The sequence below is a fragment of the Prinia subflava genome, chromosome 2 (genome assembly GCF_021018805.1).
Source record: "Prinia subflava isolate CZ2003 ecotype Zambia chromosome 2, Cam_Psub_1.2, whole genome shotgun sequence".
NCBI classification, from domain to species: domain Eukaryota; kingdom Metazoa; phylum Chordata; class Aves; order Passeriformes; family Cisticolidae; genus Prinia; species Prinia subflava.
Genome location: NC_086248.1, coordinates 82,579,473 through 82,605,433, shown reverse-complemented (window position 1 = coordinate 82,605,433; position 25,961 = coordinate 82,579,473). Strand labels below are relative to the sequence as shown.

At 35.9% G+C, this 25,961-nt stretch overlaps 1 protein-coding gene across 2 annotated transcripts in view; it reads right to left on the bottom strand.

Moving 5' to 3' along the window:
• The window catches only part of CAMKMT (calmodulin-lysine N-methyltransferase), a 212,994-nt gene that overhangs the window by 8,795 nt on the left and 178,238 nt on the right, over window positions 1-25,961 (bottom strand). For both annotated transcript variants that reach the window (XM_063390809.1, XM_063390810.1), the window contains exons 8-10: window positions 13,028-13,102; window positions 5,969-6,032; window positions 31-162 (exon numbers count right to left, since the gene is read on the bottom strand). In XM_063390809.1, coding sequence (XP_063246879.1) covers window positions 31-162; window positions 5,969-6,032; window positions 13,028-13,102 — 271 coding nt within the window. The remainder of the gene's footprint in view (window positions 1-30; window positions 163-5,968; window positions 6,033-13,027; window positions 13,103-25,961) is intronic.

Genomic DNA, 25,961 nt, shown 5'->3' with positions numbered 1-25,961 from the left:
AGTGTTATCTAACACAAGCAGAAAACTAACCTTGGAGTGGAAGTTCGAAATGTGTTCATCATAATTTTCATGTCTTTGGATAGAGAAACCAGCTTTTTCAGCTAGATTGCAAAACTGGTTTAAAGTATTCCCTCGGAGTGGAGCAAATACCATTGCTTTTCCCTGGAACATTAAAAAGAGAATTTATACATTTTTAAAACTGGAAGGGAACCAGATATAGCATACACCTCACTAAGCTTTTAATATGCTCAAGCAGGAAAAGTCAATTATTCTCTTGTTAAAATACTAAAATATGGTACCACAAATAATTGCTAAAAATATGCAAGATTTCTGTGATTAAACAAATGCAATCTAGAACATAATAAATAAATACTTTCTTTAGAAAACTGCCAACTGCAATACATCTGCTTCTTTTCATATAATAATGGGGTGTGTGGATTACCAAAATAAAACACAGAAAAAGCATACAAAACATACACTCAATGAAAAATCCATTTGTTACCTCATGACCATGCAAAGACTGTAAATAATGATTTTCTTTTTTCTCTTTCACACATAGAAGAGTACCTCCCATTTGCTGTCAGTGGAATTACAACAGTATAAAACAAGGCAAAATGAGAGGCAAATCAGACCCAATCATTATTTTTTCAAAGATATTTTAAACTACCTGAGCAGTGCAACTAAATTTGACATTAAATTGGTAAATTGCATTTAAATCAAGAATTAATGTTCCTGAATACTAATTCTGGTTCTTGCAAGAGGATCAGGCCATTTGTGATGCCCAAGCAATACATTATGGTCCATTACCTAATTTTTTACTCAACCTTCTGTATTGAAGAAAACAAAAATGACTGTACCTTGAACTGATAGATTTTAGACACTCTGTGCAAAGTACTTGCCCAAAACCTAACCTACTTGATAGAGCATCTCTTGAAGTCTTATTTGCAGAATTAATTCTAATTGGCTGAATGCTGTGTGCTGTCACATGGAATGAAAAGTGGTTGAAGAGCTGTAAACAAAGGTTAATATCAGCCAACAGCATATCACACTGAGGGGACCCACGAAGATTACTGTAAGTTCCTGTATTTAACTTCTATGTTAATGAGAGCTAAGATTAATTTGTGAGGTGCTGTAATAAAGCAAAGAGACAAAAAACATTTTTGGGGATCTGAAAAAGTTTTGAAAGGATTAGATGCTCTGGATGTACATTTAGCTTGAGAAAATGCAATCTCTAAGCCACAGGAAAAGAGTGATCAGTACAGAGAATTTCAATAGGGATGCTGGAAAGTTACAGTGCTGACACAGACACTTAGTGAGGAGAATAGGGAACAAATCTGTGTCTCACACGTGCATACCTACACCAAGACAATGCACAGTGAGGCAGCAATAAAAATGCTATGTCAGTACCTATGGTGCTAATGTGTACTTGAAAGATTCCAGCCATTAACACCACAACACCATATTTATTCTCACAACAGCTCGGTGAGATAGGGAAATGCTGTTATCCTCATCTTTCTCATGGGAAATTTAAGCACAAAGGAGTCTTGGGGCAATATCCAAAGCAACTCAAGTTCTGTTCATTTGTGTAGCTGTAGCTTTAATTCTGTGGCAAAATAAGAGGTGCTAAGGGGTGTAATTCCCACCAAAGACACTGGAATCACTTATGTAAATGCTAGGTCTGAATATAGGCTCAGCTCAGGATGAAAAACATTAAACACAGGAAATTCACAATCGGTTCCCTCATATCCTTGGCATGCTTTAATGTCATCAGACAGAAGTGGGCAGCAAAGGGAGCCTTTGGATGAGGATCCTGCTCCTCCCGCTGCCATCTCATGCTCCCCAGAATGTTGCTCTGCAGAAACCCTTCCTGGCATGAGAAGGCCAAGACTCCTCTGGAGACCCTCATTTTCATGATCACTGTGATGGGAAAAATGTCCCCATCCAGGGCTTACTGACCATACGATTCACATGGGAACTTCAGATGTGACTAAATCTCATAAACAAAGACTCCTGGATAGATCCTGCACTGGCCACTGATCCAGCAGCTCTGATGAGGTGCTCGCACAACAGCGTCCCTCTGCCCATCTGGAGTCAGCAGTCTATGCGGTCATTCCCCCTCATATTCTACTTTCAATTAATTTTGAAAGAGGAATACAGTAAAGTAGAATGTAACATGGTATGAAATATGTCTTAAACCCAGTAAAAAAATCTTGAAATAACTTTGAAAAAGGGGAATGGCTTTTACGGAAATCACTACATAGTTACTTTTGGCCAGCTCCTTAGTTGGTGTAAAAACCTGTTAATCTGTTGACTTCAGTGTGTGTCTACAACATCTATGGATCTTGCACTCACCAAGAAATCATGATTAAAGTTTAATACCACAATAATCTCCTCACAACTGGCAGGGACTGTGGTCAATTCTGGTCTATCACAATCTGGGTTTAAAGCCCTTTTTTGTCATCTGCCGAACCTCTGTGATTCAGCTACCAGTGGTGGGGCTGCATCCACATTTCGAATTACAAGATGTTTTTCATTTCTTGGCTGCTGTACAATAAAAAAAATTAGATCAGTGATCTGATTCTACTCTTGACGGACTATTCCAAGTTTAATTCTAATTCAAAAGTGTCTCCTAGGATGACGTTTAAAGGATGATTAAAATTCAAAATGGCCTTTCCTCAGATGGAAAAACACTTCCAGTAAACTTGTGAACAAAACACAGAGGAAATGCCAGATTGGATAGTTTGAAGCATCACCAAAATGCTACAGTAAGATAATGGGACAGTCTTTCATATTTTGGATGTGACTATGACTCATCAATTATTACTAAATGTGGTACATCAATTATTACTATTTGCTGGTACTAATCTCAGCTCAACAGCATCCCATTGACTTCATTAGGATTTTGAACGGATAGGCCACAGAAGAATCAAAGCTTGACAAAAAATTGTTCTTAATTAGGGAAATATGCAAACAAACAAATGCTCATTCTGAGATTGAAATTAAATGTAAATTTTAGTGATATAAAAAACCCCCTAAATGTTGGCAAATCAAACCAAGTAGATTGTGAGAAATAAAATACAGCCATTCAAGATAAATTTGTTCTATGTAATATTTCTGTGCCTAATCCTTTGAATGGGTTTAAAGGTGACATTTGCCTCTGTAACAAATTCAGATGGAAAACTCAACCCTCAGTAACTCTGTGGGCTGCTCATTTCTCTCTGTGAATTTCTTCCTGTGCCAACACAACTGTCCATGTGGTAAATACTAGGAACCAGATGATTGAAATGATCAGAGTCCTGTTTCAAGGAAAACAAAAAGTTACCCAAAACACATCATTCTGTGCCGTAATGATTCTAATTATCAGAAATATTATCCTTACTGAAAAAGGAAATACCACAGATAAATTTTAAGTTAACAGTAGGAACAGACTATGTGTTCTGAATCTCTCCTTCAAGAGAGCTTTGCAAAGATATCTGTTATTCTCTGTTTACTCCATTTTTTTCTGTTGGTATTGTTGGTTATTATTTTCCCCAGATACTAGTTGTATCCTTGTTATATTTGAAAAATGACTTGCATGTAGATATGTCAATTTTATCAATTTGTCAAAGTATTTCTAAAAAGGAAATGTAAGTTCTACATTTGAGACAAAATAATTAATTTAGAAGAGTGAACCTAATAAAAGAAGTTTATGCCTTAGCTTGTGCATAAACTAATCCATAAACTATTCTTAATTATTGCAAGTGGAAAATAAGCTCTTGATTTATTTCTCCTTTAAAAGTCTAAATATAGACCCATTTAGTAAAGCGTCCTCTGACATTATAGTCAGGTATAGATCAGTATGGATAAAGATATAGACTAAAATCCTTAGATTTATACAGGTTAACAAGAGCAGTGAAATTGGTAACTATTTCATATTTGTGACTGCATCTTTTGGGATCTCAAATAAGCAGGCATATGCTTGAAGGCATCTCTGCTGAAAACATCACTCTTGGACAAGAGAGCTCATTTAAGGTGTCTGTACTCCTGGCTCTCATCCTATACAATGGTTTGCTGTCCTCTTAGTCGTAAATTACAATAATTTGCAAGGCCATGCCATAACTGGATATCTATCCATACAGCCATTCATAAAGAGAATTAGACAATTGAATTTAGTTCAAAAATACAGTTTGGATAGGGGTCCAAAGCTCTGCATGAAATTCCAGCATGGAATATGAATTTCTTAAGCTAACTTTATTGATAAGAAGTAGGAACCATTTTCTGTGCCTAAAATGCACAGCACATAAGTGCTAGGTTATTAATACTGACTATGTTATTGATCACAACATGAAGAAGCAAACACGACTAGGAAGACAGGCAACAAAAAACCCATCTCCGATGACTCCATCTACATTCACAAAGGAGTGTAGCTCATATGCTCTGAAATCCAAAGGCATGTTCTGAATTTGGATTAGCTGATTGGAGTTAGAAAGTCACGCCAGGTTTGGCCTGAAGTCAGCCAAACAATTCCACAATTACAAGGGCACCTCTTACACACTTCTCTTCCTCTCGCTCATGCTCTTCTTCCCCAGTGTCTTTTCATGGAGCCAGTAGAGCGGCCCATGAGAATATCTGAAGAACCAGCTGCTGACACTGATCTGGGCTGAAAAAATTTTTTTGTATTTTTCTTTTTAAACTGGGATCTGCTTTTGTGTTCCAGATTACCTGTGGTCCCAAAAATTAATGCACTTTGACAACTGTTGATGTACTATGAAAGTCAGAATGCATCACTCTGAACAGGAGCTGCTTAACCTCTTTTTATCACCACTGACAGAAATATCTGGGTAACCTTTTCCTCAGGGTGGCTACATTTCTCCTGTCTTCCTGGCAGCCTTGCCCCACAGCTCATTAAAATAATTTAGTCTTAAGTAACTTGACTTAGGTCACTCAGGAAAGTCTATGATAGAACCAAGAATAGAAACCTGATCACTCTAAGCAAAGAATGGGATTACTTACACAACTAAAATGACTGGGGTTCTTAAGCCTTTGCACGTTTGGGTCTCTTATTCCTTTTACAGAGAAAATCTCTTGTACAGAAAGTAGACTACAAATTTAAAATAAAGTTTGGAAATGCACTGCTAGCATAAAATGTTATGTTTTCAAATTGAAAGTATACCTTATTGTAAGATCTGGATGTTAAACATGAATGATAAAATTTCTGTTTCAAAATCCTACTTAGAGCAATTACTTAATGTTTTCTCCTTTTCTTCTTTTGATATCTTCCCTTTTTTAAATATTTGAGAACATATATATATAAAATATATATCCATGTAACAGACTTTTTTTGCCTGTAAGTCTATCTGATCTAAACAGCCCAATAGATTTAGATTGATAAAATACCTCCTGAGTGACACTCACGTAGAACAAGTAATCAATTTATGAAGTGCATAATTTCATTATTTTCTAAGGTATAAAACATGTAAACACAGGACTCACTTAATGGAAAAATGTTTTAAGCCACAGTATCCATATAAGGGATTTGTTCATTTTATATAAACATAAATGAAACGGAAAAATATTCTTTCATAATAAATAAAAACACAATGACAAAGGTTACAATTGAAGGGATTAAAAATGACAGAAGCCAACATAAAAACTTTCAATATCGTATTTTACTTTAATATGAAGACATTATTATCAAAGGAAAATACTTGAGAAACGCTTTGATAAAAATAATCTGACGCTATCTTTGAAGCGGTTTCATTTATTTTACTACCCACTGTGTTCCTTATCAGAAGGCCAAGTATAAGAAGTTTCCTAGTTTATGATTAGGAAAGAATCTGATAGATTAGAAGACTCAATTGAAGTTGGACATAATAAGTATTAAAGTATTACATGACATTAATCCTGCCATTCCATTACTCTCTCAATCATTGTGCACAGACTAATTATTCTGAAGCCAGTGTTCAGGAGAAAATAGAAACATACTTACACTGGGTTGGAGTAATCTCTTTATTGCATCAACAAGGCTAGCTCTGTACTGGTCCAGAAACAGGCTGACATTGAGAAGAGAACGGAATCCAGATTAAACTGGGTTTTCAATTCTAATGATACTAATGCAGATAAGTACAAGGCTAATTACATATGTTTACACAATGCTGTAAAAGAGAAACTGTGGTCTACATTTCTATGCAGTTCAGGTACTTTTAACATTTAAAAAGACATAAAATGAAACACAATCTAAACTAAAGCTAAATTATCAGCATGAAACAACTCTTTTTATAGCTGAAATTCACCAATCACACATGCCAGCTATTAAAACAATACTGTATCTGAAATGAGGATCAAGATGAAAATTTAGCAGTTTACATGTATATAAAAGGGGGATGGAGTTTTTAAAAACGGTCTCTATTGTATTTCAGGTGTTACTATTAAGCATTTTTTTTTTTGTTCTACCTTCATGGTTTTGGCATTAATTCTTACCTATTATACATATTTGCTATATTTCTATATCTCTATCTATCCCTATAAAGAATTACAAGGCCCTACCTCCTCCCTCTGTCCAACACTGTTGAAATACAATGGCCCAGATTGTACCGGGCTGTCATCTCTCAAGACTGCAACCCTTCATCTCCAGCATGGGTCCCGCAAGGACAGCAGCAGAGTCAATTTTCCCATGCAATGTTGCCAACACGCTCAGCCCTATTTTGGTGTGATTACCTCATGATTTGAGGGGATAATTCATTCTTCATGCCCCTCAGTACCTTAATATATATACTAATAGTGGCAACCAGGGTGCCAATCACTCTTGACTAGATATTTGTGGACATGTAGTTACTGTGGATGAGTGCATTTACAATGGTTAGTGAACAACCATCTGATAGCAACTGATGCCTTTCAGTCCTTACTGCCGTGGGCTGCATTTATATTGGTGATTCAGATAAGAAACTCTATCAAGAAGGCCACAGATAATGTGAATTTTTTCTTCTTTTTTTTTTTTCTTCCCCCCACATTTTCTCTGTAATAAAACTGCTTGCCAGCTTGTGTCAAGTTCAAGTTTCATACTACATGGCATTTTGTCCATTCTCTACAGATTTTTTAATATACTCCCCTTCCTTTTATTCTCAAACTTCTTTTCTGAAGAGATGTGGTTAATTTTTTTTTCCAGCCTTGAAATTCTAAAAGAACATAAAGAAAATATGGAAACACTGAAGAGAAAAAAGTAGTCTGCCAACCACAGGCCTTTCAGCAAGAACAGGAGATATGTGGATATTTAGGTAAGGACACTCCCCAGCTACCAAGAAGAATACTGAAGTATATATCATAGAGTCGAGCAGTGGTGCAAGAACTATGAATTTTTGATACTCTGGAACAAATAAACAGAACAACACAGAAGAAAACTTGCAAGTGACCCTATGTCGTTAGTAAAAACTGGCAGAACCTCACACTGCTGAGAAAATATGGCAGAATGGGTATCTATGTATGTTGAAGAACATTCAACATATCTATATATGTTTAAGAACATTTAATACAGAAGCATGATCTTCTGAATTTCTCCTCAAGAATATGAAGTACTAGCTAACAATTTCCTTGATAGCCTTGCTTAAAAGAAAATTTAAACTTGAGCAATTGACATGATGGCTCCCCCTCAGCCTTGATTTATCTTCCTGGAAGAACTTTACTGAAAACATAGATGCTTAAATTTAATTAGTTGAAAAAGCAGCTCTGACGTCTCTTGGTTGTTTTAATGACATTCACCTCATGTTGATCCCTATACAGATAGATGTCGTAAGACACTACTTCACTGGGAACTTAACCACCTGCAGAAGAAGTGGAATACATGATTCCTCTCCCAAAAGAATAGCAAAAGGTAATTAATTTTCTTCAACATGAAACATCACAAGTATGCACACATTTAAGATTTCCTGGGATCCTATGTAAACAGAAGTACATTCTGAATGAAAAGTGCATTTATAATATTTTTATTATTGAAAGCCGTGTAGTGAAAAATAATCTTGGGCCAGCTTAGCAGCATTAAAATCCCCTTTTTATGGACCTGAATACCATTCTTTTTTTTTTCCAATGAGACAGAGGCACAACCACTGCTACCAATCTTGTTCCTTTACAATGGGAACTACAGGCCTTTGTTTACCAAATCACCGAGTGTCTGAGAACTTAAAATTTTTCTGTCCAACCCCAATTAATATTTTGGTGGCACGGGAGGTAGACTCTTATCCCTCTTAGCTTAGGAAACTCAGATAACTTGAGGCCTGTCCCTGGGAAAATGACTCCAACTGAAAATAGTTTCTGATACTGTGATTTCCAAACTGTTGCTCTGTGAGCCTTGTATTCCAACCAGAAGGAGCAGAGAAGACTGAAAACAAAGCTACCCTAACACAGTGACTCCAGGGAACATCTCTATCCTCCCTCTGAGTCGGGGGACGCCTTAAATGAGGAAAATCCTGAAGAAGTCATTAGATAATCTGTGCTGCAGACAGGAACAGCATAGGATTTGGCCCACGCAAGGGGATTTAGTCACGCAGTTTTTCTTACCGGTAGAACTGTATGACTAAATATTACCACAGCATACTGCAAATGTCCCTGAGAGCATCCTTCAAAGCTCACAACATGTGAGCTCCTGTGTCACCTGCTCAAGATGACCCTGACTTGGCAGACAGGTTAGACTTGATGAATTCCAGAGGTCTCTTCCAACCTTAACAATTCTATGATTCTGTAAACAGCTCAGTAAAATTAAATAATGCTTTGTTCTAAACCACTCACACTCAGTTCTCACACCTCAGTTCAAATTTGCCTTAAGCTTGCCATTACTTTTAGTGGTCATATTTCATGTTTATGTACCTCAGGACAGGAATAGCAAGGTTTTCTTGGGTCAGGAAGGAAGCTTCAAATCACAGAAGCAGAAAGGTGAGAAATGTTGATGATTTGGCCTTTGTTTAGGCAATGCTCTTAACCTGTGAAATATGGATGAACAGGCAGGTGACATAGTCACCTCTCTACTCTCTTACTCTTTTATTAAAATTTTAAATTGTCATTAAAGCCAAAATAAAAGTTTATATCAAAACTGCAGAGAAGTAACAGTAAGCCACAAGGAAACAATTTAAAAAACCAAGTAGATTCTTAGTTTGCTTCATGCTAATATCCTTTCATCTTCTGCCTCACAATAAAGGACACATATTTTGGAGGCTATGATGTGAACTTTTTGGTTTTTTTGCATGCTCTGCCATTGGTAAAAGAGTTGAGTTTACAGGTGGACGTCATATACAGTGTCTAATATACAGAGTAATTTATTTTTTTGTTCACTTTATGTAAACTAAAAAGATTCCTATTTCCATGTCATCAGGTTTCAATGCATTTGAAAGTGTGTGCCAGAAATCAGGCCTCGAATAGAGGGACAGAGGTCTTTCTGCATTCCTGCAAAAAGATCTCCTTATAATAAGTGAAATAAAGTAACGGAGACAAAATTGACATATTTTAAGGTATTTAAAGAATACTTTCAGTTCAGTTCTACATTCCTGGCAAAGCCACAACTCCCCGTGACTTCAGCAAAAATCTCAGCAGTGAAAGTAATGTGGGATAGCTCCCTCTGGCCTCTGTTATGAGAAAACTTATGCATGTGCCAAACTTTAGGAATAGAATCATTCTAAGTAAATAAAGTGGGATATTACACATTTCCAAAACAATACAGGTTTCTAAACCTTATATTGCCTCTACATCAAATTATTTTTGAAAACTTGCTTCACAATAATGTGATAGATAAAGTTTATTTATTGTCTCAGTCCTACTGGCCTTTACTCTCTGTTTTGATTAAAAACATCAGTATTTTTTTCCTCATGAAAAAGGAGTATGTACACTATTTAAATAATCAGAAATCTGAGGCTCTCAAGAACTTTGGAAGAGTCTTGGGTTTGGCCTGTCCATCCAGGCACCTGTAATTTCTCCTTCTCTATTCAAACTCACAATTCCAGCACCTGTATGACTTTATATCCACAGGTGTAGGTCAAATGAAAATCAAATATTCTGACAGTCCTCACTGGCCTTAAAATTCCCCCTCCAAAAATATGAGATGGCTGGATATGTTCTAAAGATTCCATTATTTCACTATTTTTTCTACTGTATCCTTCTTCCAAGTGTAGCCTCATATTGATTTTTTTTAAACTTATTTTTATCTAATAGTTGACATTTAAAAATTATTTTGGAACTGCTGAACCATGAAACTATTTTATTGTCAACATCCTGAATGGTTAAATAATGACTAGCTTTCACAGTTTGCCTGTTATTTATTTTATAATCTAGTTGAGTTACTAAATTTTGCTGTTAACTAATAGACTGTTTGTTCTGGGAAATAACTTATTTTCCACTCCTGCACACAAGGTTTATGAAAGTCTGACTGTAAATATATGAATATAAACATATTGCTGCTTTCTGTAATCATGTACATTTTTACTTGAATCTCCATGTGGATTTGGAATATGTTTATGAATAGAGCTTGTTTTCATGTAAATGAGATCAGGCAGTACCACTGGTTAGCTATTCAGAGAATCAGACAATATCACCCTTGCTGGAAATACTTCAATAAAAATTTACCCATGTACCTAATATTTGAACTCAGATTTTTTGCTTTCTAGTTCTCTGTTCTAATCTCAGATTTTATTGACTGACAATGAGCTATATGATGGTGTTAAACTAAATGCAATCTATTCTATCTGTTTTTGTCACTGCCTACTTCAGGTTTCAGCTAAGAAGCTAGAAGAAAGGAGATTTTTTTCCTTTTCAGTGTCTGCCCAAAAAATTCAGAGAGCAAAAATCCTGCCAACAGTTCTCAAACCAATTCTATATTACTGAAGAGAAATACATGAAAATGAAAAAAAATGATTTGAGTTTGATAAAGCATGGAACATTTCTTTCCTCAGCCTTTTCATGTACAAGAAAAACTAGTGTCCATAACTAAAAGAATTATTTCTAAAATAAACAAACAACAAAGGGATTTTCATGTTTATTAAACTATATATATATCTATGGGCACTTAAAATAAGAAAATATAAATAATTTGTGAATAAACCCACATTTTTAAAACTAATCTGCATATTTCTATTTATTTTTTAGAAATCTATAAATATTCATACACTTACCTGCATCTTAAGTGCTTCAAAATAAATGTAAAAAATGCAGGGATTGCAAATGTATTATGTATTTTACCTGTCATGTCTGATTCTTTGTTTCCTAAAGAAACTACACTATTTCCAAACAGACTGGGAGGGGTATTAGGCCAGAATATTATTGAAAAAAACAACCTAAGTCTTGCTCCATTCTGCTGTACTCCCAGCACAAATAGGATGACATGGTGTGAGTATCAAGAATACAAGAGATAGCACAGCCAGGTTGTTTTGATATTTGTGTGAAGAACAAATTTAACTCTAAATCTCTTGGCAAGACCTTGCTTCACCCACATAATCTGGAGAACATCCATATGTGAGCCTTGTCTAAGCCTCCGAGAAGACTGCTGCCCTCCTGCTCATGTCCGCCAGCACTCTGATCTGACTTTCATACTTAATCTGATCTAATCCTGTCCAGCATTAACTTCATCTGTGCAATGAAACCTGGAGTATCCATTCTAATATTTGGTGAGGAAGGCATTTACTAAATTACTTGCTGAAATCATATGGTGTTGTTTAGCTCCTTATTTTAATCAGATGATGCATCTCTGAGGCACATTATCAGCGATTAGTTAGAAACCCTCCTCTGGCCTTTTTGGGAACAAAGAACTTTTCTGAAATTAAATGCTAAGAGAAACAAAGCACTGTTGCATTCTGACAACAAATAGGTGTTAGAAAAAGGCAAAAGATCACTAAACACATTTTCTCCAGAGCTATACAAAACCAATTTTGTGAAATAAGAAGAGTTTGCTTAAATACCATAATATGAAAGAAAAACAAAAGCTTTAGAGGAATGTAAGAAGACATTTAAAAAGAACATTGTTTTAAAAAACAATAGACAGCTTCGTACTTCCCTTTGCCTTTTCCTTTAACTATTTCTAGGTAAGGTACATAAATTTGCTGAACTGAGCAGTCCTAGGAAGTCTCTGCTTTCAGGATTTGGTCTCTCACAATGATTATGTGCCACAAAACATAAACAGCTCTTTTTTTGTTTTGGACATTTAATGGGTCAAGAGCAAATATCCATGAAGGAAAGACAGATTGGTTTAAAAATATCTACTCTCCTAAATAAAATTTGCACATCTTTTTTTTTTTTTACACTGTCTACATTTATATAACACGTTATAATTAATAATGTACCATTTTTAAAGCTAGCATGCAGCAAATACAGCACAGCACAATCCCACATATGCAGTATCAGAAAAGGGTTGTGTCAATAATCAAATCTATTTGCATAAATTATTAAACAAGATACCATATTGCTACATGTACCTACCTTTTCATAAATTAAGTGCTGTAGTCTTATTTTTCTTACTGTGAATTATAATTAACACATGCCTGTGTAAGTAATATAAAGCCTATACCTCCAAATATTGATGTCAAATAGATTTAAGGAACAGAATGTGGTGGGGGTGGAAAGAAAGGTTTGCAAATCTCTTTTTCCTTGGAAAGGTTTTCCAGGGAACAAAAAATATATCCCCTTATATCAATAGTCAGATCTTTCCTAAGAAGTAAGCTAATTGAGCTGTTTGTGTTGATAAACTCCCTTTTCTCCAGACTGTTCCTCACTGAGCCATAATTATTTGCAATTTGCCTAAGTCGTCCATTTACTGATACGTCAAGCATGAAACAGAGGCAATTCCAGAAAATGGAAATGCTTCTCAAAATCAATCTTTGGGAAATAATGTGGTAGAAGTTACTGTGTGATAGAAGACTACCTTATAACTGTCACATGGAGATGAATATTAATTTGTTGAGGTTAAGGTGGCTTTGTGCTTCATTTGTTGACTTTGCTTAGCCATCAGCAAGCAGCACAGTACAATTACTCCAGCAAAGCTATTTTTCTAACGTGAGTTTTATGATTTTTATGTACTTACCAGTCAGCACACATAACAATGTCAAAATGTCCTTCCAGTTGAGAGACATCTGTCTCATTATCCCATCGTAAAATGCTAGAGGAAAAAAAGATTCAAAAAAAAAAAAAAGAAAAAAAAGAAAAGAAAAAAGGACTTACATTTTTTATCTTGAGATTTTTAAAGCATTAATATTATTCTTATGTGACACAGAAGTGTATAAAAGTGCAAACTTGTTACTTTCAAAGGTAAATGTAAAAAGCTTATTCTGTACATTTTTAAGGTTATAAATCTCAAAGCTAAAGAGCTATTTTTCATTATAACAGAAAGGCAATCCACTCAGGTTCTGATGAGTGGATCACCAACAAACATGCCTTTCTGAATTAGTGGCTCACACACAGCTTCAGGTTTTACCCCTTAACATTACTGCATGAGGAAGTGAAGTCAAAGTATCGACAATCTGAATGAAGCACAAATCTGCAGAGTAGATGTGATTTCATGCATCTCTGTTACATCTGGCAAGGCAATTCAGTTGTGTTTCTCATTGATGAAGTGAGCATTCACTTGGGCTGGAGGGAGGAGAGACAGGGTGAAAAAATGCCAAGCTTAACTTCAATGCCATTTATGTTGCCTCCAGCAAGCTTAAAAATACAGCAGTGCTGACTCTGTCAACACGTATTCTCTCATAGGTGATAAGCTATTTAATTCTAAGATACCCAGTAGTAGGCAAAAATTCACATATGTACAAAGTTCTTCTTTGTTTATAAATGCTGCCGATTTATGTAGCTGCCACAAGGAATTTCAGTACTTTACTCCCATCTAAAAAATAGCAACTAGTATTGGAATTTACTGCATACTTTAAATATCATTACCCCAAACATTTGAAGCTGCATTTCTATTTCTAGGCTATTTTTTAAAGAAGGAATCTATCCTTTTTCATTTCCTGGTTATTTATAATAGAAAGTAGATAAATATTTATGGGAAAAGCACTTGTGGGGGAAGGGTCTAATCTGATCTTGTCAGGTTGTGCATGCTTATCTCAGTTTTGTATGAGTCTTGACCAAATAGACCCTTTAGTCTTCCCGCAGCTATAATCTACTTCTGGTTAAAAGCCATCTCCATTCACATCCTACTCCTAATATTTAACCGAGGATCAGTTTATAATGTGTTCATTCAGAAATGTTCCTTAAGTATACAAGAAAAAAGGGAATTTTGTACATTGGCTATGCTGTATGCAAAAATGGCTCATAATTATGTAGATCAATAAACAAGGGCCATAAAGAATTAAGGTACCACAATATGCAGCACATGTCCACACACACAAAATTTGAGACAGAATGCTTTTAAAACATGGAAATTATGAAAGGAGAGACCCAGTTCGTTGGCAAAGCTTTGATTGTGTGGGGGCTCAATGTAACTGAACAGATCAGAACTCATTAGCCCATTTGCCCTCCTGGAATTTACTGTGAGAATCCAAAGACAGAAAAGAGTAGATTAATTTAATTTTTCCCTCTCAAATTGAAAGTAATCCAGATTTTAGAAGCCTAGGTAGCTTTGCACACTGGCACGCAGCAGGCATCCAGTAGTGGAAAGTGACAAAGGAGAGTTCTCACTCTCAGCTGCTGGCTGCCTGCTGGCTACCAGCAGCTTTTTCAACCCTGTTTCCGTGGAAACTTAGGTTAGAATGGTGAAAATTAGGTAAAGGTAAGTTTTGTGGGTTTAAAGCACGCACTCTAATACTTTAAGAATCCTGAAGCAGAACTAGAAATTGGTGGAAGAACTGTGAGCCTTAAAAGGCCACCTTTGGTTCTCATTGCTACAGAAACAGAGATCTGATCAGTACCACTATAGAGATTTGAATTATGATTTTTTTTTAACCCATATATTTACTATCCTTCACACATGCAGTTGGGAAGGAAGCACAGGTGCCTTCTCTTGCAAAAAAAAACCAAAACCAAACCCAACCACCTTCCCTCCTGTTACTGTCAGGTTTCTGCTGGGCACCCAAAACAGCATTTTCTGTGCACACCTACTGTAGGCACAGAGGAATTTGTGTCAGGAGGTAAAAGCTCATAAACCAAAGTGCTGACCAAGATATGGAACTGATGAGTTGCCAGGAGCATGAGCAGTGGTGCAACCTGACTGGCATCCATATTGTTAAAAGAAGTGAGCTAAGGGCACCACATCCATCCGTAAGTCAATCTTCCTTTTTCTGACCTACTACAAGGGCTGCTTTTGGTACCTTCAGTACAGCTGCATTCATGAAGATATCAGAATTATGCAAAGGCCAATGAAAAATTTACCACTTCAAAATGAACTTAGCCATACATTTTCCAAAAGTACAGGAAAATTTTTATTCCTGCAGGGAAATCACCCTGTAAATTAAATATCATTTGCAAAAATAATAAGACTAGTGGGACTCATCCTGGTCTGAGTCAGGATGTGTGCACACTGGTGGGAGAGATGGAATTGCAGGCTGTATGTATTTATCCATGCTATCTTTAGCTAAGTGCAAGCATGACTAGTGAGGGAGGCATAGCCAGCGATGTCAAATGCAGTACTGGCTGCAACCCCAAAACAGTTTCAGTAGCTAACCCAGGGCTACCCTAGCTACACTGCTACCTGCTGCCACAGATTTGCAGGAGCTGCAGTCAAACATCTGCACCTGCACCTGTAAAGCAGGCCTGTCCCTGCATATCTGGGAATCAGAATCAATTCTGCTCAGAGTCGGCACAATCCTGCCATTAACACTGATGTCAGAATCAGCCTGGTTGTGAATCAGCTATTCTGAGTTCTACTGCTAATGAAAGCAGTGAATCAGACTTAGGACTTACATAAATACCATCAACTAGCCAAAAAAGATTTTGTAATCCAAATGCAGTTCCTGACTGTAAAGTACAGAAAAATCCACTGATATTGCAAAACGATCCTGAAAAAGGTAAAAACATGTAGCTAAATGCATGTATCCACACAGAGTAAGGGGGTGAGGAACAGTAATTTTTTCACAGATTACTGAGGATGGGACTGTCGGACTTAGTGGTCAGACCTGAAAGAAATACTGAAGGCACCATGAAGCAAGGGCTGATTGCATTTCCATTTAAAAAAAAAATATTGCCAGGAAATCCAGAAAAGTAATGGCAATGGAAATCTGAAAATCTCAGTCTCAGTTTTTATGAAATTTCCTTCTAAAAAGTAGAAATAAGTGTAAAAATATGACACTACAAAAAGTCTCTTAAATCACCAGTATTATGTTGCGTGCCAGCATGAAGAAAATGCAAGCTTAGTTGTATTTTCCTCTTCTTCCTTTCCAGTGACACTGAATTAGTTTACTTAAGCCACATTTTTTTCTAAAGTCACTTTTATTCCAGCAAAGTTAAGTTTGAGAGCAACAATATTTTTATGCCTTTCTTTTGAGGGAAGGTGCTACAGTACGAATGAACTGAAATTGCATTGCAAATTTGAGAAATGGGTTTTACTGTATATTTCTGTCCAAGCCACACCTTCAGAGCTTTTTTTTTTTTTGTAAAAAACCCAAACAAACCAACAAACCAAAATGCTTAAGGCTGTCTAGCCCACTCAACATTATTTTGTACTGGCTTACTTAACTCATGCAGGTTTAGTTTCTTACAAGTGAAAATAGACAACTGAGTTTCAGCAGAAAAGGGTCTGAGACCCAATGGAACTCTTTTTAGCTACAAGAACATTAAAAATGAAATAGGGTGCAAGAGAAAAACACTACTGCACTGTTCAGCTACTTAGGTTAAAGTGATGGTGGCTGAAACTTGGCACCCACTAATGGCCGAGGTATAGCCTGTATCAAATGAATTTGACCAGTTTTCAGAGGAAAAGCACCCATGTCACAAATCTGTTACTATAATTAGCAATCTTGATGGTAGTCCTAGCATAAAGGACAAGGACTGAATGAGCTATGGAAAGTGAACCATCCTCTCACATGCAGATGTGGCTTCTTCGGGTCAGGGATAAAGCATACTGTCAAAATAGTCTGAGAAAAGAAGTACTGATGCTTTAGTTTCCTAGGCTGTCAACCTTCTACCATTCTGAAGAATTCTGAAACAAACTCATTTTAAAAAACCCCAAACAACACATGACACAAACAATCAAAGAAACTCTTCCTTTTTCCTCCCCCTGGTTTTTCTTTTCAACTGACAAGTCAGAAAATGTCATTAGGTTAAGACATAAGAATTATGATAATAGAACAGAAAGATCAAGTAAGAAAAAAAAGAGACTTAAAGCACAAAAATGTACCCTCAAATAGCCCCATGTATTTCAAAGGAAAAAAAAATCCCACAATAAAATAGCTAATGTTGCAGGGATAGTTACAGCAGCCAAGGCTCCTCCTCTACAGTAATTCTAATTTATGGAGGATAGCCTGACAAATGTCGACACTCTTTTCCTTACACTGGTAAAGTATCTCAGCAATCTACAACAAAAGACCTGATTTTACCAGGTTTTATTTCTCATGCAAAATTTTTCATTACTATTATTATTCAACTTCTGTTATTCAGTGTTTGTCTTCCTAGTGTGTCTAGGCAGGTAACTTATATGACAAAAAACAGGTTAAGTCTCTGATTGTTAAAACTTGAAACATTTCCAAGACCCTCTGAGATGTTCTTGTAATGAATGGCACAAGCTAGAGTAGCTCTCAAATTAGCAGATAAGTAGTTGTGCAGATAAAGACAAAAATTGAAAATTAGAAAAAAAGGACAAAAGCCTTACTTGCTTCAAAATGCACTAGTAGTTCAAATAAGGATTAAAAAAAATCATCCCAATTAGCAGATGAACAGCTACCAAGAATCCCTATCTACCCACCTCTTCTTTTCATATTTTAATTTAAGTTTCAATCTTTGAAAAGCATTATCATTGGAAAGTGTACAGATTCAGGTAAAAGATTTTGTCTGGAGGCTTACATGACTTTCTATGACATTAAGCAAGCAACTTCATTAACACATTAACAAAAGGTATCATCAAGGAGTTTCTCTGCACTTGATCTTGGTTTGAGAGTCCTTAGTTATGTATGAAGATCAAGAAGATGGATTTTAATCTAGTGGTAGAGGCAATGTGTACACCTATCATTACAACTCCTCCGAGGAATCTTGTAAAATTGCCTACTATAATTTCCCCATCTTTCTTATTATATTCTCACAAGGCTGCTCTTATTTCTCCGCCTTCTTTCACCTTCTGCCTTTCTTACTTTTTCTGCTTCACTTTTCTTTGTATTCTTATCCATTATCTCATTCCCCACAGTGCATATCTAGTTTGAAGGGACCAAAGTTAAGCTTTCAACCACAGGTACAACCATTTTTCCTTTCCTCTTAGATTTTTAAGTATTTCTAATGTGATATTTACAATTGCCAATGGATGCTTTCTTCTAACAATGTCCTTGCAGGTTTTGGCAACTTCCATGTCACCCATTTGCTCTTGTCAAAATATACTAATGATTTTTCTCAGCTAGACTTAATATCTGCACTTTAATCTCAGTCTCCTGGACATTTCTTCTCTTTTAAAACCAATGTATCTTGCTCTTTGTTTTAATTCTTAATTCCACTGTTTTATGCTTGGGTTATTTTAATTGTCTTACAATTTTTAAAATGTGCTCTTCTCAAGATTATCTTCAGACATTTCCCACATTTGTCATAATTTCACAATGTTCCACCTCAACCTTCCTCTGGATTTTATTTCTTGTCTATCTCATCCATAAAAACCAAAAAACTACTTATTTCTCTACTTCACACTGTGCATACAGACCCTTAATTCAGTATTTTTCAGAGCCTCAGTGAATGAGAAGTTCGTTGCACACAAAGTACCACAAGGCATTGTACCAACATGTAATGGATCCGTTTGGACACAACCATTAATTCTAGTCTGTAATCTAGGTTTGGCTTAGACCTTTCCCTGTATCTGCATAACTCAGCTCTGCTGCTTATTTTTTCTCTGCATAGTACCTCCAAGAAATTTCTTACCAATCCACTCGACCTCTTGACCATGTCATCAGCACTTACATTTAAACATGACAATACTGTTCTCTCTGCTCTTGGAAAATGCAGGCTTGCCATTTTAATATTTATTCAGCAGGCTGCTGCAGAGGTTGTTTTTCTTGCCTACAACCCTGATCTCGTCTTCTTTCTCTGTCCTCCTCCAGGTAAGTTGCAAGCTGTCCTTTCCAAATGCTTCACAACAGTTCACATCTCTATTTTGTATCTCTCATTCAATATTGAAAGGACACTTTAATCAGCTCTAATGTCAGTCTACATCTTCCACTCAACTTTTCAAGCAAGCATCTATACAACTTTCTTCTGCTACATTATCCACTCCATTATCCTTGAAACTGTCCTTTAAAATAGCACCTAAAAAACTGAGAACAAGATCTTGTGCCTCTGACTCTGCCCCTCATGCTGACTTCAGTTATCCTTGTTATCCTTCCTCGCCATATCTCTCTCTGGGTTTAGATTACAGATTCTCTAACACAAGCTGCATTCTTGCTCTTTATAAAGTATCTGGTACAACAATTCATGATTAAACCTCATCACCATAACATGGTAATATAAAAGAAGAAAAAAGCCACCACACCCAACTATGGATCCCTTCAAACTTTAGATATTCTGTGATTCCATGATCATATCTAAGTTTTCCTACCTTAGTTCCTTTAAAAGTTCCTTTTAAAAAGTGCATTATAAAATTATACACTTGCCTTATTCCTTATTCTAAGAACATATTTTCTCTCTCTTATTTTGTACAACATATTTTGCTAAAATTCAGATGGGAACATTACAGCTTTGTCTTCAAAACTAACAGTCCTAACACTTACACATTTGCTGCATATCAAAAGCTACTAAGTTTTTGGGACATAATTAATGCACTGCATGTAAATACAACTGTTGTAGAATAAATCTTTTCATTCTGTAGACACATCACAAGCCAACATTCAGCGCAAGTGTGGCTATTTATTTAAAAGAAGTTAGAATATCTTGTATGAAAAAGACATCAATAAAGAAATACCAGTGATGTTTGTGCATATGCCTTCTCACATCCCTCCTCTACATCCATACATTCTAAATCAGCCTTTGTTTGGAAACTGACTACTAAAGGGCCATGAAGCACATTTGGAAAAAAAAGAGATGGTTCTCAAATTCTACTTCAGAATGATATGGCGTAAAAAAATATTTAATTTCAAAGTGCAAGACAGTATAAGCACATGTGACACAACTGTACTGACAGGATCAGACTTGTGTAAAAATATGTAGGAAAAGATCAGTTTCTTGCTCTATGAAAAATAGTCCACCCATGGGGGTAGACTGCCCATGCGGAGGACAATCAAGACAACCACAAGAAAAGATGTGTATCTTTTTTACAAGAATGTAAAGTGAACGAGGCAGGTCCAGAAGGACTGAATGGTGGAAAACTTAAAAATGGCAGAGAAGATATAGTTTACAGGTGTTTAAATTCTCAGGGCAGAAGGGACCACAATAAACATCCAAGATTTCAAAGTTCTGTATCAAGTCCATATATCTCAGGAAACTAATACATGAGTTTTAGAAAGATTCAAACACATTCACTGCTTAAGAAATTATCACTTCCCATGGAAAGACGTTCTAATGTATTATCATTCTGTCAAATCTTTTTTTTTTCTAGACTGAATTTGCCTAGCTTCAATTTCTGTATCTTGTTAGGTACTTGTAAACTAGATTAAAAACTGATCTTCTATTAATGATTTTTTTTTTATTCACACGAGACTTTCAGATCAAAATCAATTCATTTCTTAACAATCTCAACAATTGACAAGCAAATGGAGCTCTTTAACTCTCTCATTTCCAAACCCTGATTCACTCCTCAGCCCCCTTCCTGGACCTCATCCATTTTCAGTATCCTTGATCAACATTTGAATAACTATTAACTGAATATTAATGAAATAAGCAAAGACAACACTGTAAACATAATTTTGTCAGAATTTAAAGTTTATCATGCCAAAGATTAATCCAAAAGGAATGAAAGAACCTACTGAAAGTGTGTAAGATGTACTTAATGACTGCCTCCTATTGTAGAGCCAAGGTAAACAAGAAAGGCTAGACAAAAGTACAATGGTAAAAACATAAACCAGGAAATAACATAGAACATGGCTGAAATGATGGATACAACAAAGGATTTGAATAAATAATCTTTGACCCTAACATCTCAAGGACATTTTCCTTTAAAACCATGGGAAGAAAGATCCATGCCTTCTCATACCAGTGGTCTCCCTCTAATCTTTTTGTGCAGCACAAGAGATTACAAGAGGAATAGTTTTACCAAGAGCAAGTTTTTTAAGCTAAGAGGAGACCATCATGAAATAGTCAAAGATCTGAGGAAGAATGATTTAAAATAATGCAATGTAATACTTTTATACCTTCTTTCCCTGTTATTCCAAACTTATATAATTTTTTTATAAAGCTTGGTAACACTTAAGATTTTTCTCCTTATGTATTCTTATGTGGCCTCATAAAGAAGACAGACAAAGATATAATGCAATTTAAAATGTACTTTATTAAGTCAACACAACTACAGAATAGGTGAAATACATGAATAGGAGAGTCTTGGAATTTTGTGAAAGTCAGCTGGTGTGGTTAAATAGTATAAAAGATTGTTCAATTATTCCTCCAAAAGCTGAAGTTGCACCCAGCTGAAGAAAGAATTACAAACTTGCAAAATTAAGTAAAATAATAATAAAATCAGGCAGGTCAAAAATAAATGAACTCTTCCTTTTGTGCTAAATCTGCCTGGCAGCTGATAATTGGGATAGAGAATGGGCAGTCACAGAGGATAAGAACATCTCAGAGAGGTGAAATTAATTCTTTGCAACAAGGCAAAATGTTCACTTCAGTGCAGAAGAAACTGAAGACATTTCAGCACAGAAGCCTTTTTTGATATGTCTTCTATAAAAGGAAGTCCTGTTTTACAAACTTTGAGCCCTTCAAAGGCGTTAACAAGTATTCAGATAAGGGAGATCTGGGTAAGGCAGCCTGCCTCTGATTCCAAAAAGCTATTGGCAAAGATCCTCACTATCAACACCCTAGGAAAATAGACTGTCACTGAAGAAGAGTTCTGACATGGCTAAATAATAGAACAAAAGCCAGGGAACAGGGTAGTAGCAAATGGTCAATTCTCACAGTGGAGGGACATAATCAATGGAGTTCCCCTGGGACCTGTTCTAGTCAACATGTTTACAAGAGATGAGCATCGAGGTGGCAAAGCTTGCTGATGTTAAGAAGTCATTCAAGATAGCAAAGAAAAGAGCAGACTGAAGGATTGCAGAAGGCTGAAACTGAGTAATTGGACAATAAAATGACAGACGAAATTCAGTGTGGATAAATGCAAAGTGCACAACTGAAAAAATAATTCTCACTTGATACAGAAAATGAAGGTCTCCAAAATGACCATCACTGGAAAGCTCCTGATGTTGTGACAGACAGTGTCATGAAACTATTAGCTCTGTGCTCAACTGCAGTGAAAAAAGCAATTCACTGTTAGGCATTTTTAGAAGGGGAACAAAAAGCATAATTATTCCACTACATATACCTATTTATGCACACTTTGAATGCAGTACTGATCACAGTCATCTAAAAGTAAGTAGATTGAAACTGAAAAAGATACAGAGCAGGGCAAATATGATCAGAGGTCTGGAATGCTTTCCACCTGAGCAGAGTTTTCTGTGATAAAGAGCTACAACTTCAGAATGGACATGAGCACATAAACTGTTCTTTCCACATATACATGAAATGCTCAAATTAAGTGAGCAGGAACCTGCAGCTTTTTCTTCCTAAGCAGAGAGCAGGAAATATTCCTTTTCGCAGCTTCCTCCTTACCAACAGATGCTATCATTCAAGAGTGTTACTTGAGGAGACTGGAAAAGTATTAGAAGAAATTCCCTTAGGGTTGCTAAGGTGAAAAACACAGCAAATTCAATAAAATGTTTTCAAAAAGTTTGCATTTACCAACACTCAGGTAATTTTGATGAATGAAAACAGAGAGTCTTTATTAGGTCTGTCCCACATTGATGGGACCTTTTATATGACCAGTTGAAATCAGGAAAGTTGCAAAGTTGACATATTTGAAGAATATTGCAGTAAGGTAAAATATTCACCTTTGCAATTACAAAAAGACAACTAATACAAGAACAGAATCAAGGTGATATAGTTCAGTGTTCTGCCATTGAGACCCCATCCACTGTTATGCTGGATTCCATTTAGTATTTTGAAAGACTTTTTTCATTATGGATTTAGTTCTGAAAACTTGTAATTGCATTACATTGGTAATGTAATTTTAGTTAAAATCTCAAAATTATAACTTATCTGTTAATCTTTAAGCAGAAGGAATTGTTCCTTTTGGTTACATGGTCATTCATTCTTGATTTGGGTTCTAAAGATGACTATGGAATGAATAAAGAGTATATCATCCACTATTATTAATCAAACCAAAGGGTGTACTGCCACAAGCATTTCTGTTACTGGCTTGATGTTACACGTCCTTGTTCACATCCTCATGTGAAGTGGAATCTCTCTGAGGCAACTCTTAGCAAAACAATAGACTTGTTCACAGCTAAAACTCCACAGGTCCCCATGTCAGCAATTAGAACACAACTTTTGTTCTTTACAGATTTCCATGTTCTCAGACAAGGGAATCTGAAGGAAGAACAAATTCCTTAGTTGGTAGGACAGACTGAGTCTGTTAACCTGCAGAATATATTGCAAGCCTTCCTCTTCAGTAAAGTTTTTCCATTATAACATTGGTAATAACAATTTTTCAAACTTCTACTACTCAAGCAGCTGTTTCAGGAAGATTTCCTGATTAAAACAAATAGAAGACAAGGAGCAGGGATTTCTTGACTTTGTTATAGCTAATTTAATGATTGGTGGAGATGTTAAAACAATGATATAAGACATGTCAAACCAGTAACAGCTGATGGTACAAAAAACCATATGCTAAGTTATAGGGTAAACAATGGAATTCATGGATAATTTTTGAACTGTGAAAAAAATTAAATTGTCAAACCCACACACGGTATTAATACCCTTCACTATGGCAAGACATTGCTAGTAACTTGGTGATATTACTGTAGCTATTTCTAGTAAACATAAGCAAGAAATCCTGGGCATATTCATGAAAAATAAAAATTAAATAGAATTGTATATCCACTGCAAAGTAAACTGTTTACTAAATATCTGTTATTGCATTATAACACACAATATGACAAACTGCCAGTTTGGCTTACATTACCGTATTTCTAAACAATAATCAAGACTTGGCAGAGGGCTAGATAAGTGCTCATTTGCTGCATTTTGTATAAATCTAAATAAATAAATGTATGGCAGGTTGTCTGAAACTAACTTCTCTTGGCTGATACCAGATTGCTCCTTTTTGCTCCATACAGGTTTTGGCATATTTTCCAAGCACAAACTTAAATATCCAGAACAGTCTCAAACTGACTCTCATACTGGTAATTTCTGCTCCTGTGCAAGGAAAAGAGTGCAAGATCCTGACATAAGACAAAGGTGCTGTGAGAAGAGTCTATTCTGAATCATCTTTTATACAGAATGAATCTTTTAAACTTTACACTGGCCACGGTGAAGTTGCAAGACTGGACACTGCTTAAACGATTATAGGAAAGAAGACGCCTTCTCCAGATTAAGTTGATGCTCAGTAAGACACTTACAGACATCACTATTCATTTCTGCAAAATCCGATCAATGCAAAAGAAGTGACTGAATGTCACTTTGCACGCCAGTGTTGCATTCTTCCCTCCAAAACTACATTTTCTGGAGGTTTTTTTTCTCATTTTTTTCCTTCCCCATAACCATTATGTAACTATGGTTTTCATCTGCAGGAAAAGTCAGTCAAGGTTACAGTAATATTTCAGACTGTACATCAGCCTTGTAGTTCCCTCAAGGCACTAAGAAGAGATCACATAACTTCGTTACCGCATCACACCATTACTGAATCTAAAGGACTGATCAATCCATTGGAGAGTCATTTGAATAGTCATTTTATAAAACTTATACTGTTACAAAAAATCTGCAAAAGCCTTAAGAATGTAGAATTAAAAATCAAGTGTTATAATGATCTTGTATTTTCATATAGTACTTCACATTATTTTGTAATTTAATTATTTTATTTATGCAAATAAGGCCTCAAATGCTATTGCACTCAAGAAGTTAAACACTTGACATTTTTACTCCTTAAAATGCAACATTTTATGACGTCTAGATATGTTTATTAATTAGTGATTATTAACACCCAGTAAACAACATCATGTCTTGTAAAAACACAATCTTTCTTCACAGCATGAGGCTGAAATCTATTATTCACTGATTCCATATGCTGAAATACACTCAAATGATCACAAATGACCTTAAGCATTAGATAAATGTAAATGAGGACAGGGTAGAAAATGTGCTTTTGATTGATATCTAAAAGACCAGGTTTGAAGTCTTGACAAGGAATGAAATCTGAAATCTCAAAGTATAGAACAATTGGAAATCTAAAAGAAATATCTAAGCTTCTGGATGGACATACCACACAGCCTCTCCCCAGCAGAGTTTCTGAGGCTGCTCACAAGAGGTGTTCAACATATGGAACCTGAAAGACCATTCCTGGGATCCACATGGCCTTTGTCTACTTGGCAGGCTCTTATTAGGATGCAGAGATGTATCTTTAAGTTATATGCACACACACACCCTAATGAAGGCAGAATTTTTCTAGCCCTAAGTGCTCACTTAAACTAACTTCCCTACATAGAATGGCTACGTGGGCATAGGATTAAATGACGTGAATAATAGCCATTAAAACCATATGGGTTGAACCCTCTATGTGAGTAAGCTTATTCTGCATTAACACTTTGCCTTCCTCAGCCCCTTTTCAACCTTACTTTTGTCAGTTTTAGAAGGACTGAGTGCCTTTCTGAAATGTG